This window comes from the organism of the source record quoted next, unplaced genomic scaffold (genome assembly GCF_019419815.1).
Source record: "Pyrus x bretschneideri cultivar Hongxiangsu unplaced genomic scaffold, Pyrus_bretschneideri_v1 Contig40, whole genome shotgun sequence".
In the NCBI taxonomy this organism is placed as follows: domain Eukaryota; kingdom Viridiplantae; phylum Streptophyta; class Magnoliopsida; order Rosales; family Rosaceae; genus Pyrus; species Pyrus x bretschneideri.
In genome coordinates this window covers 4,111,752-4,125,347 of record NW_025999724.1, presented here as the reverse complement: position 1 = coordinate 4,125,347, position 13,596 = coordinate 4,111,752, and the positions used below count along the sequence as shown (strand labels likewise).

Genomic DNA, 13,596 nt, shown 5'->3' with positions numbered 1-13,596 from the left:
TGTTGTTAGACACATATATAAATTACTACTTGGATACAAATAAATAATAAAAAGTTAACCCTTCGAACTAAAATTTACGACGAACAAAACAATCATATGCAGTCCATAATTAACTCACTTTCTTTGGTAAATATCATGATTCTAAACATAATCTGCAGAATGGTCTTGATAAAGTAAACATAAACATAAACATCTTACAAACAACTAACATTAACAAAACATCTGCCAAAGAGATTTAGTAGTAAAGTTCTTTATTGTGACAACTCAATACTTGAAAACTTAAAACAGATAAAGCCCATGAAGCTCTTCTAGTGAAGTGAGCCCTTTTGTGCTATCTTAGAAGACGCTGAAAATAAAAATAAACAAGCACACGTAATTAAGTTCTGAAGAAGACAGCCAAATCAATTAGAAAAACTTTACAAATAGATGCATGCATATCGCTAATTTAAGAAAGAAAAGTAAAATCACATTTACGTACCATTGCTTAATTGAAGTGCCGCTTGATCGAAATCACCCTCACATAAAGCCAATCATTCAAGACATTCAAGAACCTGATGTACGAGTATCTCCATTGCCTGATGAAAATTAGACTGCCACAAATTCCCCAAAATCCAACAATAAAACCAAGCGCCATGCTGACGTAAAATCCCCATGTTATCAGCTCATCCTTTTCTTCTTCATTGCTTGAGATCATGGTTTCCTGTTGATCATCACACATATTTTGAAGTGGAGGTCCGCACAGTTGAGGATTTCCAGCATAATTAGAGGGATCAAAACTTTGGAGCTGAGTGCCTGTTGGAATTTTGCCAATAAAATTGTTGTATGACAAGTCCAAGACACTAAGACGATCTATCCGAGCAAGGCTTGTTGGAATTCTGCCATCTATTTGGTTTCTTGACAAATCCAGGATCTCCAATGCTTGCAACTTTCCAATCTTTGCAGGTAGCTCACCTGTCAATCCGTTTATCGACAAGTTTAAAGAAATTAACCCAACAAGATATGTGATTTCAATTGGAATCTCCCCCGTTAACCTATTGCTTGAGAAATCAATTCTCTTCACGAGTCCCAAAGTGTTTCTGTACGAGTACATTCTTCCCTTCCATACAAATGTTGCATCATCCATATAACCAACCATATATGAAGTATCCACTATTTGGTGTTGAAGGATCGGAGATGAATTTCCTATCTGTGCCAGAGCAGTCAAATTGCTGAGGCATTTTGGTATTGCTCCAGAGATGTTGTTCACAGACACATCCAAGTTTTGAATTTTTGTTAGACGGCATAGTTCAGACGGCATGCTTCCGTTGAAGTTATTAGAGGAAAGCATCAAGATAACCAAATTCTGAAGGCTAACCCCTAACCATTTTGGTACGGGTCCTGATAATTGATTGTTTCCAACATCAATAACTTGTAAACTGGTGCAATTCTTGAAGGATGAAGGCAACTCTCCAACAAATCTGTTGCTTCTTAGTTTCAACGTTTCCATGTGATACAGTGAGCCTACTGTGGATGGAATTTTCCCTGAAAATGCATTGTAGCTCAAATCAAGCATGACTAGATGGTCAAAATGTGTCAAGCATTCTGGAAGCTCTCTGGAGAGATTGTTGCTTGAGAGATTAAGAAACTTTAAACTCCTGTATGCTTCACACAAGATAGAAATTGACCCTGAAATGTTATTATTAGAGAGATCCAAATATGACACATGCGATAGATTCGAGAAGTGGCTTTCCGAAAGCACACCTTCCAGAGCATTCATACTCAAGTCCATATACTCTAGATTAGACAGTTGCCCTATGCTTTCAGAAACCACACCTTCGAGAGCATTCATACTCAAGTCTATATGCCGTAGATTAGACAGTTGCCCTATGCTTTCAGAAACCACACCTTCGAGAGCATTCATACTCAAGTCTATATGCCGTAGATTAGACAGTTGCCCAATGCTTTCAGGTATTGTTCCACTCAATTGATTTCCAAAGAGAGATAATAGTTTCAACGATGAGAAGTGTGTGAGATTAGGAATTGATCCAGAAAGATGATTGCCATAGAGGAACAAAACCTGTAATGAGTTTTGAACGCATGTGGACAACATTTGAACAAACTTGGAAAACTGTCCACTCAGACTAGCATTGACTAGTTTCAGTTCTTGCAAACTGCATAAGCTGGAAAAAGAATGCGGATTCACCGCGTCAAATTTGTTATAAGAGAGATCTAGATAGACAAGAGAGGTCAAGTTTTCAACGACACTGGGAATTAAACCAGTTAAACTGCTGTTACTGAGGCGAAGATCGACAAGGCTAGCATTGTAGTTAGACAACCATAAATATATTGAAGGAGAAGTGCATTGGTTGTCAGAGAGGTCAACATGAGCAAGAGATTTTGAAGAATTTATGTTAAAAAGAGTACTGGAATGGATTACAGGAGAAGGAAGACCACACCTCCGTAACGTTAAGTTTGTAAGTTTAGGGAGCTTACTAAATGTTTCCAGCCAGTCATGAACATTACTGAGATTGGTGCTACTCAGATCCAAATATGTTAAAGAAGAAAGACGAGGGAGCCACGAATTCAGATTTTCTACTCTGTTAAAGACATTCCCACTGAGATCAAGATATTGCAAGTGGGTAAGGTTTCCAACTTGACTTGGAAATCGACCACCAAAAGAAGCACCAGAGAGATCGAGGTGTCTTAAATTGGAAAGAGAACCAATGAAATATGGAAGTCGGGTCCCATTGAAGTTGATGGAAGAAAGGTCCAAATATTTCAAATGCTGCAACTCAAGTAGTTTGGGATTCATCATCTTACCTTTCAAATGCTCCCACTGTCTTTTCTTTTGAAGTGAGTAAATTTCATTGAAATAAGACCATCCAAGATGAAGTTGAGTAACATGGTTGGTTCGGTTGCTGCAGTGGACGCCGACCCATTTGCAACAATCCTGCTTGTGTTCTTCTCTTCCCCACGAAGAGAGGAGATGGTAGTGATCCACGAGGCCGTGTTTGAAAGCAAGGAGTGCTTCTCTTTCCCTCTCAAAGCACCTCACCACTCCTTCTGAAGAAATATTTTTGAATCCAAGGGAAAGGGAAGGGTTGACAGCACATTGCAGTAAAGTGAACACCACAATTAAAGCACGAAAGAGTTTGTTCAAGCACCTGATTCTGATTCTGTCACCCTCCATCTTAATTCAACTAAATCAACCAAGAGACAATTGAAGCACGAAAGAGTTTCTTTAGGATTTTGATTTTGGAGCAAAAGGAAAGCTGCAAGTGTAGTTTTGTTTTTAATGGGTTTTTTATTCTCTCTTTTGTTTTTGATCAGAAGGTTTATTCTTCTCAACTCCTATCTTTTTGGACTTTTCCCTTCTTCCAAAAAATAAAAAATATTTTGAATCTTAACTAAAAGTAATTTAATAATTTTATTCAATAATTAAGATAAAAAATATTAACAAAAACACAAATTAGTTTTCTTCTCTTTCTTCTCTCTCTCCCCTTTTCCTCTTCAGTCTTCACCCCCTCTTTTCTTTTTCACCCATCCCCTCTGTTCACATGTGCCTCGTCTATTTCTCTCTGTCTCTCTCATCCATCCCCTTCTCTCACCTCTCACTTACACAAAAAGCCGAGGCCCCACATCTTATCTTTTTATATTATTTTTCTCTTAAATTCTTCTCCCCTCACTTCCTCTTCACCCTTCACAACAACCTCTATATATCTTAATTCTTTTTCTGTAATTTGTGTACAAAAAGCATAAAGGATTGTCGGTGTATTATTTCTGATGAAATAAATAATAATTAGTTTGTTAAAGGTTGTGGCATCGTTGTTAGACATAGATATAAATTATGGAAAGGGATCTTTTCCGGATCCCTTTCTCCTAATCCACCAAATCTGGGAATTTGAGCCATTGGATTAAATTTCAATGGTCCGGATCCCCGGAATTGGTGGAAGGATCCCTTTCCATAAATTACTACTTGGATTAAAATAAAAAAATAAAGAGTTAACACTTAGTAAATTTGACAGGATTTTGCATAGGAGTGCAACCAATCATTTGAACTAAAATCTACAACGACCAAAACAATCATATGCAATTCAGAATTAACTAAATTTTTTTAGTAAATATCATGATTCAAAACATATACTGCAGAAAGGTCTTGATAGAGTAAATGTAGCATCGAACTTCTTACAAACAATTAATTGATAAGGTAAATGTAGCATCGAACTTCTTACAAACAATTAACACTAACAAATCATCTGCCAAGGAGATTTAGTAGTAAAGTTCTTTATATGACAGCCCAATACTTGAAAACTTGTACAGATAATGGCTCACGAAAGATCCTCTAGTTAAGATAAAAATAAACAAGCACGCGTAATTAAGTTTTGAAGAAGACAACCAAATTAATAAGGACGACTTTACAAAGAGATGCATGCATATTGCTAAATTTCAGAAGAAAAAAATAAAATAAAATCACGTTTAGGTACAATTGCTTCTTAATTTGTGCAATTCTTGAATTACAAATTAGTGGATAGTGACGGATGCAGTTTTTGAAGGATGAAAGCAACTCTCCAACAAATCTGTTGCTTCTTAATTTCAATGTTTCCATGTGCTATTGTGAGCCTACTGTGGATGAAGGCAAGTGTCCTTAGCATTTATCTACAATACTTGTTGATTTAAAGTTAATGTTAAATCAGCCGTTGACTAGTAATGTAGCGTTTATATGGACATTGATTAGGAACTACGTGTTAATACAGGCTTCACGTGAATATTAAAAAAATTAAAAAACTCAGTATGGGCCCTACGCTCAATAATTAATTTTGTTTTTAATAGGGTTTTTTCTTCCCTCTTTTGTTTTTGGTCAAAAGATTTATTCTTCTCAACCCCTATCGTTTCCCAGGACCTCAAGACATCGAAGAGAGAGAGAAACCCATTAAAAAGCAAATTAATTACTAACCATAGGATGTGAATCCAAGGGCCAAAATGAATTGGTCAGTCGAATCCGAGTCCATCACCGAGGGCCACTTTCAATCTGGCCGACTGGGGCGTCACTTTCAAAAGCTCCCAGATCCATTCTACCACCACCTTCTCCAAAGCTACAAAGAAAGGTCGGCCTACGACTAATTATCAGAGACGATTCAACTAGTGACCAAAACATAGCCACATGTTTATACAAAAATTAAAGTTTTCACAAAGGAATTAAAATTTTCACAATTCAAGTGGAAATGTATTGATTTCATGACTTAGTAATTTTAAGTCTTGGTCCTTGGAATTATTAGTTGAGCAAATACAAATATTTGTTGACTTGTACTGCATGCATAAAGTTGGATAAAATTTATATACCCAGGATTTATTATTCGTTTTATTGTTATTTGCCTTAGCCCTTTGGTATGTGTGTGATCTTCTTGTAGTGCATGCATGAAGTTGGACAAAATCTATAAGGTCATTTAGTCAATTAGTTGTGGCAAATAAATGCGTTTACTCATTTGTTTTTATATAGTTAAATGTCTAAATGTGATTTCATATTTTATTAATTTTTTTTAAATATGATCCTTACAACATATTTTAAAATATGACCGATTTCAGTTATAAACACGAAATTTCATAAATTAAAAACTATGTTGAGAAAGAACTCCCATCATCCATTGAGTCATGTACGAAGTTAATCCATAATGTTAAATCTTCGTACCCAATTCGTATTTCGTAATGTAATTATTGACCTGACTTTGAAAAGTTGAACTTCTTCACATCCTATGTGTGTCTTTTAACTTTTTCTAGGTTACCGAGGTAAGTGGTGCAAGTAATTAATTGAGATGTTTTTTATTTTTTTATTTGTAAGGAATTAACTGGGATGTTGGGACATGGAACCCCTCTGGATCCATGTGTCCTAATCCATCAAGTTCAATCATTCAGGCCATTGAAATTTGATTAAACGGCTACAAACAGGAGTCAACTTTAAAAATTACAATAATTTTAACCGTTGGATCAAATTTTAATGGTTCGGATGATTGGATTTGATGGATTAGGACACATGGATCCGGAGGGGATCCATGTCTGGGATGTTGATGGGGATCACAGAGATGGTAGGCTGGCATCGGATGTGGTGGGGTTTTATCAAAGGATTACTGATTTTCTTTCTTGTAGGGAATTACCTGAAATGTTTTTGATATTCTAAAAATTTCTCATCAATGCGGGCAATAGGATAACCCTATTTACTTTTGAGCAATTTCCATTCACTTTAAACTCCCATGACTTTTTAGATATTTAGAAAACCATTTTCATACATTTTCCACGCGTTTAGAAGGCTTTAGGGTCTGTTTGTGATTGTTGTGTCTTTTTTTTTTTAAATTGCTTATGATGTATTTCAAGAATAATCTGTGGTAAAATAAAATAGTTGAACATTTAATAAATTGTATATTTAGTAGTGCTAGTATGAAAATGAGTGTAAAAGCATTTGGTAAATTTAATGAAAAAATGATACTATTGTATATAATGACAAACATATGCATAGTTGTGAGGGTGGTGGCAACAACAGCAGTGGTGGGGGTAGTGGCGATGATGGTAGCGACAATTGTGGAGGGTATTTTAAGAATTAAAAATAGGAAGTTTAACGAAAAGCCCGTGGTACTGTTCACTTTAATGAAAAACCATTTTTTTACACTAAAAAGTCAAACCTGGTACTATTCACTTTACCCTTTATTTTGTCCTTATCGTTAAAACTCAAAGTTTTCAAGTCATTTTCATTAGTTTTCCTTTATAAATATTCATTAAATGCTTAGCTTTGCTTTTTATAAAAAGTAAATTTTAAAAGTAACCTATAAGTTGCTTTTAAAAGTTGTTCTCTAGAGGCGATTGCGTTAAAAATGGGTACGCTATATGTGTAGAGAGTAAGTTGGGTGTAAAAAAAGGTTATATGAGTTCAAATAAAATTCTCATTTGTTTTTGTTATGGATAATGCTAGGAAAACCAAATTTTTAACAAAAATGCTACTTTTACCATCTAGTTGTACTATCATTTGTACTATCTCTCTAATAGATATGAAACTCATATGCGTTGACGGGCCTTACCTCTATTAGAGAGATGGTACAAATAGGTGGTAAGTGTAACATTACTCAATTTTAACAAATTTACAAATTAAATAACATGTCCCCAATAGAAAATACATGTTAATCAACACTTAACTAATAATTAACAATCATGTCATTTGGTTGATAAATTTGATTTAAAAATTTGATCTCCTTAACAGTATGTGTTTGTTATTGTGAGATAATTTGTGGTTTGTGTTAACCTAAAATGAGATCCATTTTTTCGCTGTAGTTAATATCAAATCAATAGTGAATGGCCATATATATCTTGGTCATCCAAATTTTGTGACACTAGTTTCAAAGAGTACTCAATGCCTAAGCTAGAGCACAACTAAAGCATGCACGTGCAAGTAGTTTACATCTCAAAATACAAGCTTGCATCAGATTTATATAGACAAGAAAATGCCCTTGCAAATTTAAATAGAAAAAAAAAAATGAGGAGCAGAAATATCTGCTACGAGGTATGGTGGACTTGTATTTGCACCATTAGCGTCGCAATCATATTGTTTTTATAGGATGGCAAATTTCTTTGGGTTCTTAGTCATCTTAGCCAAATTTGGATGTCATTTCGTCTCAAACACGGCACAAAAGAGAAGTAGACTTGCGTAATTATTTCAGTCAAATTTGGGTTCTACAGGACACGGTCTGGTTCAGTGCGGCTTTGAGTGAAACCGCAACCGAAATCAAAACTTTTTACGATGCGGTTTGGTGTGGTTTTGAAGTCAAAACTGAAATGAAACCAAACTGTTTGGTTCAGTTCGGTGCGGTTTCAAACTGTTTTGGTTCATTTTTTTAGAAAAAAATTGTACAATTTAAAATTTGCACCTATCAACGCATAAGACGGCCTCATTTTCCACACAACACATATAATTAACCAACCCACATGAGAATTCTTTTTTGTACTGCTCTCCCCACTCCCTCATGTACATTTGATCACAGCAATAAATGGTATGTGAGAATGATATATAATCAACTAGCTTAGCCTACCAACTAATTGCACAAATGATAGACTTTGTGAGCAGGAAAAAGCACCCAAATGGAGTGTTGTGGCTTATTATTTGATCAGAGATTCATTTGCATTTTATCACAACAAGAATTCTCAAATGAGTTTTGAGACAAAGAAAGAGAGATCGATGAGGATTAAGGGATAATTTGATAGTGTGGAAAGGGATGACATTCTAGTATGGTTGAGGCTATACTAAATGTATGGAATCTAACAAACAGCCTAAACATGATATTTAATTTGAGGTGCAATTTCGGTTTCGATGCAGTTTTCAAAAGCCAAAACCAAAACCAAACCGTTACCTACTCTGCGGTTCAGTTTCAAAACCGCAACCATTTCAAAACTTCAAAACTAAACCGTTCAATACTGTCTGATTTGGTTTGTGTTTCGGTTTTGATTTTCAGTTTCAAGTGCCCCCTAGTTCTAATTGGCTTGCAATTTCGTCCTCTGTGCACCTCATCGTCATGTTAGCATCCTAGTGTAAAAATTCACATGTAGGATGATGATTAATAGTAAAATGCCAAAAGCACAATAATTCCCCCATCTTAAAGACAATTACAATCAAGATCAAGAGGCAGAAACACAATTAATCAAGAGTGCATTGCCTTTGCCCCTGTTAAGTCTAGTTTTGAAAAGTCAATATGTCGAGTTTTTTTGTTCAACCGTGCAAGTGGGTAGGAGTGGGTTCAGTTTTAGTTGGTTCGTTTTTTTTTTTCGGTTTTCGATTTTTGAACCTTCCTCTATAAGTGTGGCAAAATTTTGAAAGGTGGTGTTGTCACATAGTCTTTTCACATGTAATAAGGCTATTAGCTTTACCTATGTATGCATAGGCAAACTTTTATAACACCTATGTGGACAATATCAGCCATTAGAAACAGATTTTGCAGCCACATAAATTTGAACTTTATTCATTTATTTTCTACGTGCAACGAAATGTCTTTCTTTTGCCCCTTTCTCATGTTCCTTCACATTCTTTCTTTGGTAAAATTGATAAATGTCACCCACAATCTATGACACGGTATGGGTGGGGAATTTTTAAGTCACGGGACTGAAAACCAAATTACAAAAGAGAATACCACAAAATGAGAAAATTCTTCAATAGTACGTAATGATGAATAGTAAAGAATAAATGGACAAGATTGAAAATAGACTATTCAATACTTGTGGAAATCTTTATACTATTCATCTCAAACACGCTACAATCAAAGATGGGGCTACAAGTAGCTATCAGAGGCAATACAACAGGTGACTAAAACATAGCCATATCTTTATACATGCATTAAAGTTTCCACTATCCAAGTGGGAATGTATTGATTTCATGACTTAATAATTTAAAGTCTTGGTCCTTGGAATTATTTGTTCAGAACATACAATATTTGTTGACTTGTACTGCATGCATAAAGTTGGATAAAATCTAATACTCAGGATTTATTATTCGTTTTAAATGTTGTTTGCCTTAGCCCTTTGGCATGTGTGCGATTTACTTGTAGTACATGCATAAAGTTGGGCAAAATTTGTAAGGTCGTTTAGTCAATCAGCTGTAGCAAATGAATAGACATTTTATAATACTTTTAGTCGTTTGTTTTTATATAGTTGAATGACTACATGATTTCTTATTTTATTAATTTGGTTGGATATGATCTTTACAAAGTATTTGAACGGTTTCGATCATTAATATGAAAATTCGTGAATTGAAAACTAAGTATCTTGAGGAAGAACTCCCTCATCCATTGAGTCATGAACGAAGTTAATTCATAATGTTAAATCTTCACTTATAAGTGAAAAAAATACTATTAGAATTTTAAAAGTTGCTATCTGGAGGCCACTGCGTTAAAAATAGGTAGAATATTTTTTTTTTACCAATCACGTTTTTGCTGTTTAACTTTAAATTGAAATAGTTTTTGTGAAAAAATCAATACCAAATGAGACCTTAGTGTTACAAGTTTACACGAAGGGTGGAGAGAATAAATTTGTTATATACACCATTTTCTTAATACTTTTTCTTTAATACTTTTTGAATTCCTTGCTATATTCACATAAAGGAGTGAGGTGAATAAATTGGTTACAAACTCATAATTTACGATTTGAACCTAAAACCTTTTTTTTATTAAAAATAAAGAAAAATGTTATCAAACTATATTATTAAATATCGCATAAAATTTTAATAAAATCACTAACTGACAATCGAAATCATACTTATATTAGATATGTAAGTATTATAGCAAACACTAAGTTCGCAATACTTTCACACACCCACTGATTCCCTTCAACTTGAGAAGGGCTGCTTCTGCTCATAGTAACGTGTTTGAGACGTCCAGAAATATAGGTGGCCAAGTCGGAGCCACACATTCAATATTCCTAAAATGCAAAGCAGAAAAAAGGACGACGACCTAGAGAGTCCTAGTATTTTGCTAGATCGAGACGTGTGAGAAATATGCGCTGCGCGATAAAGTTAAATTCCACCGTTCGTTACGATTCAAAGGCTGATATTAGAAGAAAATAATCACCGACTGGAAATGAGGACATGTGTCTCTAACAAAACACACACAAAAAATAAAACCCATAAATTTGTTTTTGTTATGAATAATGATAGAGAGAATAAAACTTCAAATTAAATGACACGTCACCAGTTGAAAATAAACACGTTAATCAAAACTTAACTAAGAATCCAATTATTAACAATCATGTCATTTGGTATTATCAAGTGATTTGTGGTTTGTGTTAACCCAAAATGAGATTCATTTTTTCTCCAAATTCCATTTTCACCTCAAACTAAGAAATCCAAAAAGGGTAAAAATTAGAAAGAATGCTTTTAATATAACATTTGCGAAAGGCAATCATGCTCGTATAGATACTACCTTTCCCACAGAACGATCCCTATCCTGCAACAGCAAACAATGCCCTGGCAATTCATTGGCTTCAATCCAAATTCTAATGTCTCAATCTGCAAGAGAAATACAATATCCAGCAGGTTATGCGTATTCTTCATTTCCACATCATAACAACTCTGTAATGGTCTCATGCTCATGGTTAAACACAGTCATGTTCAACTGCAAAGAAACATTAAGGAACAAAAAAAACTGAAGAAATTGAAACTTGCCAACGTTATTTGATGTTAACTTGGAGATGCCTCACTTGGTACATCATTACCCTGTTATTTGATGTCAACTAAAACTAATTTCGCAAATATTCAAGATGATCCCAATGTTATTAAATTACTAACCTTATTTTTCATAAAAAGATGCACCAATTCCGTCAATGCTCAGACCTATTAGTCAAATTGTGCACCTTTTCATCCCTTTGGTGATTACACCATTTCTGTTGTGAAAATACTTCAAGCTTTGTAGGAGGAACGCCACCTCCAACTCCTCTTGCACGACCATTTTGCTCAGCACCAAAAACTTTGGAAGGAGCGTCACTTCGAAAACCAGATAGATGATGATCCATTTTCATGTTGCATAATTTTTTCCTAATGTTGCACATCAAAGTTAAGACCTCATCAGCCATTGTTATATCAACAAACAAGAAGAAATAAATGATTAATGTATTACTTTCAATAGTCTCTGCAGCAAGCAAATTGGATGGTCCACCACCCTTCTTAGTATGTGCTGCAATCCAAAGCATCAAAGCATTTTCCTAAAAAGATGCATCAAAGCATTCTCCGTCTTTTGATGTGTTACACTATTATTTGCATACTTGTATTTGACATGTTTTCACTGCTTTTGTTTCCGTTAAATATGGATTATACTTTTTTAGTTGCCTTAGCCTTTGACATGAATCTTTCATGGGTTGCTTCCTCAAAAGTAGAAAATAGTACACAAAATGTCGACATTGAGACGCGAATAATGTCAAAGAAAACATTTCATTTAAGAATTACCAAGTCTTCCAAATAAAAATTCCAAAAAAAAAAAAAAAAAAGTTGTCCTAACCAGCCCTCTAAACAAGCTAGAAAACATCACAGCATATTACGGAGGTAAAAAGATGCATCAAAAGCATTCTCCGTCGTTTGATCAACTCCACCCTTACGTAAACCCAATCGATCGTTTACACCATTTAAGACTTGAAGTATGCATATCTCCATGACTTGAAGTATGCAAATTTTCCACGCGCATAGAAGGCTTTAGGGTTTGTTTGTGATTGTTGTATTTTTTTTTTAAACTATTTATGTTGTATTTCAAGAATAATCAGTGATAGAATAAAACAGTTGAACATTTAATAAATTGTATATTTAGTAGTGCTAGAATGAGAATGAGTGTAAAAGCATTTGGTAAATTTAATGGAAAATTGATACTATTGTATATAATGACAAACATAGGCATAGTTGTGGGGGTGGTGACAACAACAACAATGGTGGGGGTAGTGGCGGTGATGGCAGCGGCAATTGTGGAGGGTATTATCAGAATTAAAAATATTAATTAAACGCTAAGCTTTGCTTTTTATAAAAAGTAAATTTTAAAAGTGACCTACAAGTTGCTTTTAAAAGTTGTTGTCTAGAGGCGATTGCGTTAAAAATAGGTACGATATATGTGTAGAGAGTAAGTTGGGTGTAAAAAAAGGTTATATGAGTTCAATTACAATTCTCATTTGTTTTTGTTATGGATAATGTTAGGGAAACCAAATTTTTAACAAAAATGCTACTTTTACCATCTAATTGTATCATCATTTGTACTATCTCTCTAATAGATATGAAACTCATATGCGTTGACGGGCCTTACCTCTATTGTAGAGATGGTACAAGTCAGTAGTAAGTGTAATATTACTCAATTTTTAACCAAATTTGCAAATCAAATGACATGTCTCCAATAGAAAATACACGTTAATCAACACTTAACTAATAATTAACAATCATGTCATTTGGTTGGTAAATTTGATTTAAAATTTTGATCTCCCTAATAGTATCCATTTGTTATTATAAGGTGATTTGTGTTTTGTGTTAACCTAAACTGAAATCCATTTTTTCTCTGTAGTTAATATCAAATCAATAGAGAATGACCATATATATCTTGGTCATCCAGATTTTGTGACACTAGTTTCAGAGAGTACTCAATGCCTAAGCTGGAGCACAACTAAAGCATGCACGTGCAAGTAGTTTACATATCAAAATATAAGTTTGCATCAGATTTATATAGACAAGAGCCTTTGCAAATTTAAAGAGAAAAAAAAAATGAGGAGCAAAAATATCTGCTACAAGGTATGGTGGACTTGTATTTGCACCTTTAGCGTCACAATCATATCGTTTTTATAGGATGGCGAATTTCTTTGGGTTCTTAGTCATCTTAGCCAAATCTGGGTGTCATTTCGTTTCAAACACGGCACAAAAGAGAAGTAGACTTGCGTAATTATTTCAATCGAATTTGGATTCTACAGGATACGGTTTGGTTCAGTGCGGCTTTGAGTGAAACCACAATCGAAATCGAAACTTTATACGGTGCGGTTCGGTGTGGTTTTGAAGTCAAAACTGAAATGAAACCAAACTGTTTGGTTCAATTCGGTGCGGTTTCAAACAGTTTCGCTTCAGTTTTTTAGAAAAAA

At 34.5% G+C, this 13,596-nt stretch overlaps 1 protein-coding gene and 2 long non-coding RNA genes across 3 annotated transcripts in view; all 3 read right to left on the bottom strand.

Moving 5' to 3' along the window:
* LOC103934484 overlaps positions 1-13,596 on the bottom strand; it is a 58,498-nt gene that overhangs the window by 23,023 nt on the left and 21,879 nt on the right. The window lies entirely within an intron of this gene.
* LOC103932508 (receptor-like protein EIX1) lies at positions 98-3,327 on the bottom strand. Its single transcript, XM_009342134.3, has 2 exons — positions 479-3,327; positions 98-346 (listed from the first exon to the last, which is right to left on the bottom strand). Exon 1 carries the CDS (start codon positions 3,167-3,169, stop codon positions 485-487), a length of 2,685 nt encoding a protein of 894 aa, XP_009340409.2. The 5' UTR covers positions 3,170-3,327; the 3' UTR covers positions 98-346; positions 479-484.
* Positions 10,785-12,099, bottom strand: LOC125469124. The gene is made up of 3 exons (XR_007251450.1): positions 11,616-12,099; positions 11,288-11,533; positions 10,785-11,008 (listed from the first exon to the last, which is right to left on the bottom strand). It is a non-coding gene; the product is annotated as an uncharacterized LOC125469124 (long non-coding RNA).

Excerpts from the sequence above, each read along its gene's own strand:
- LOC103932508 (XM_009342134.3), bottom strand. The coding sequence starts at position 3,169 with ATGGAGGGTGACAGAATCAGAATCAGGTGCTTGAACAAACTCTTTCGT.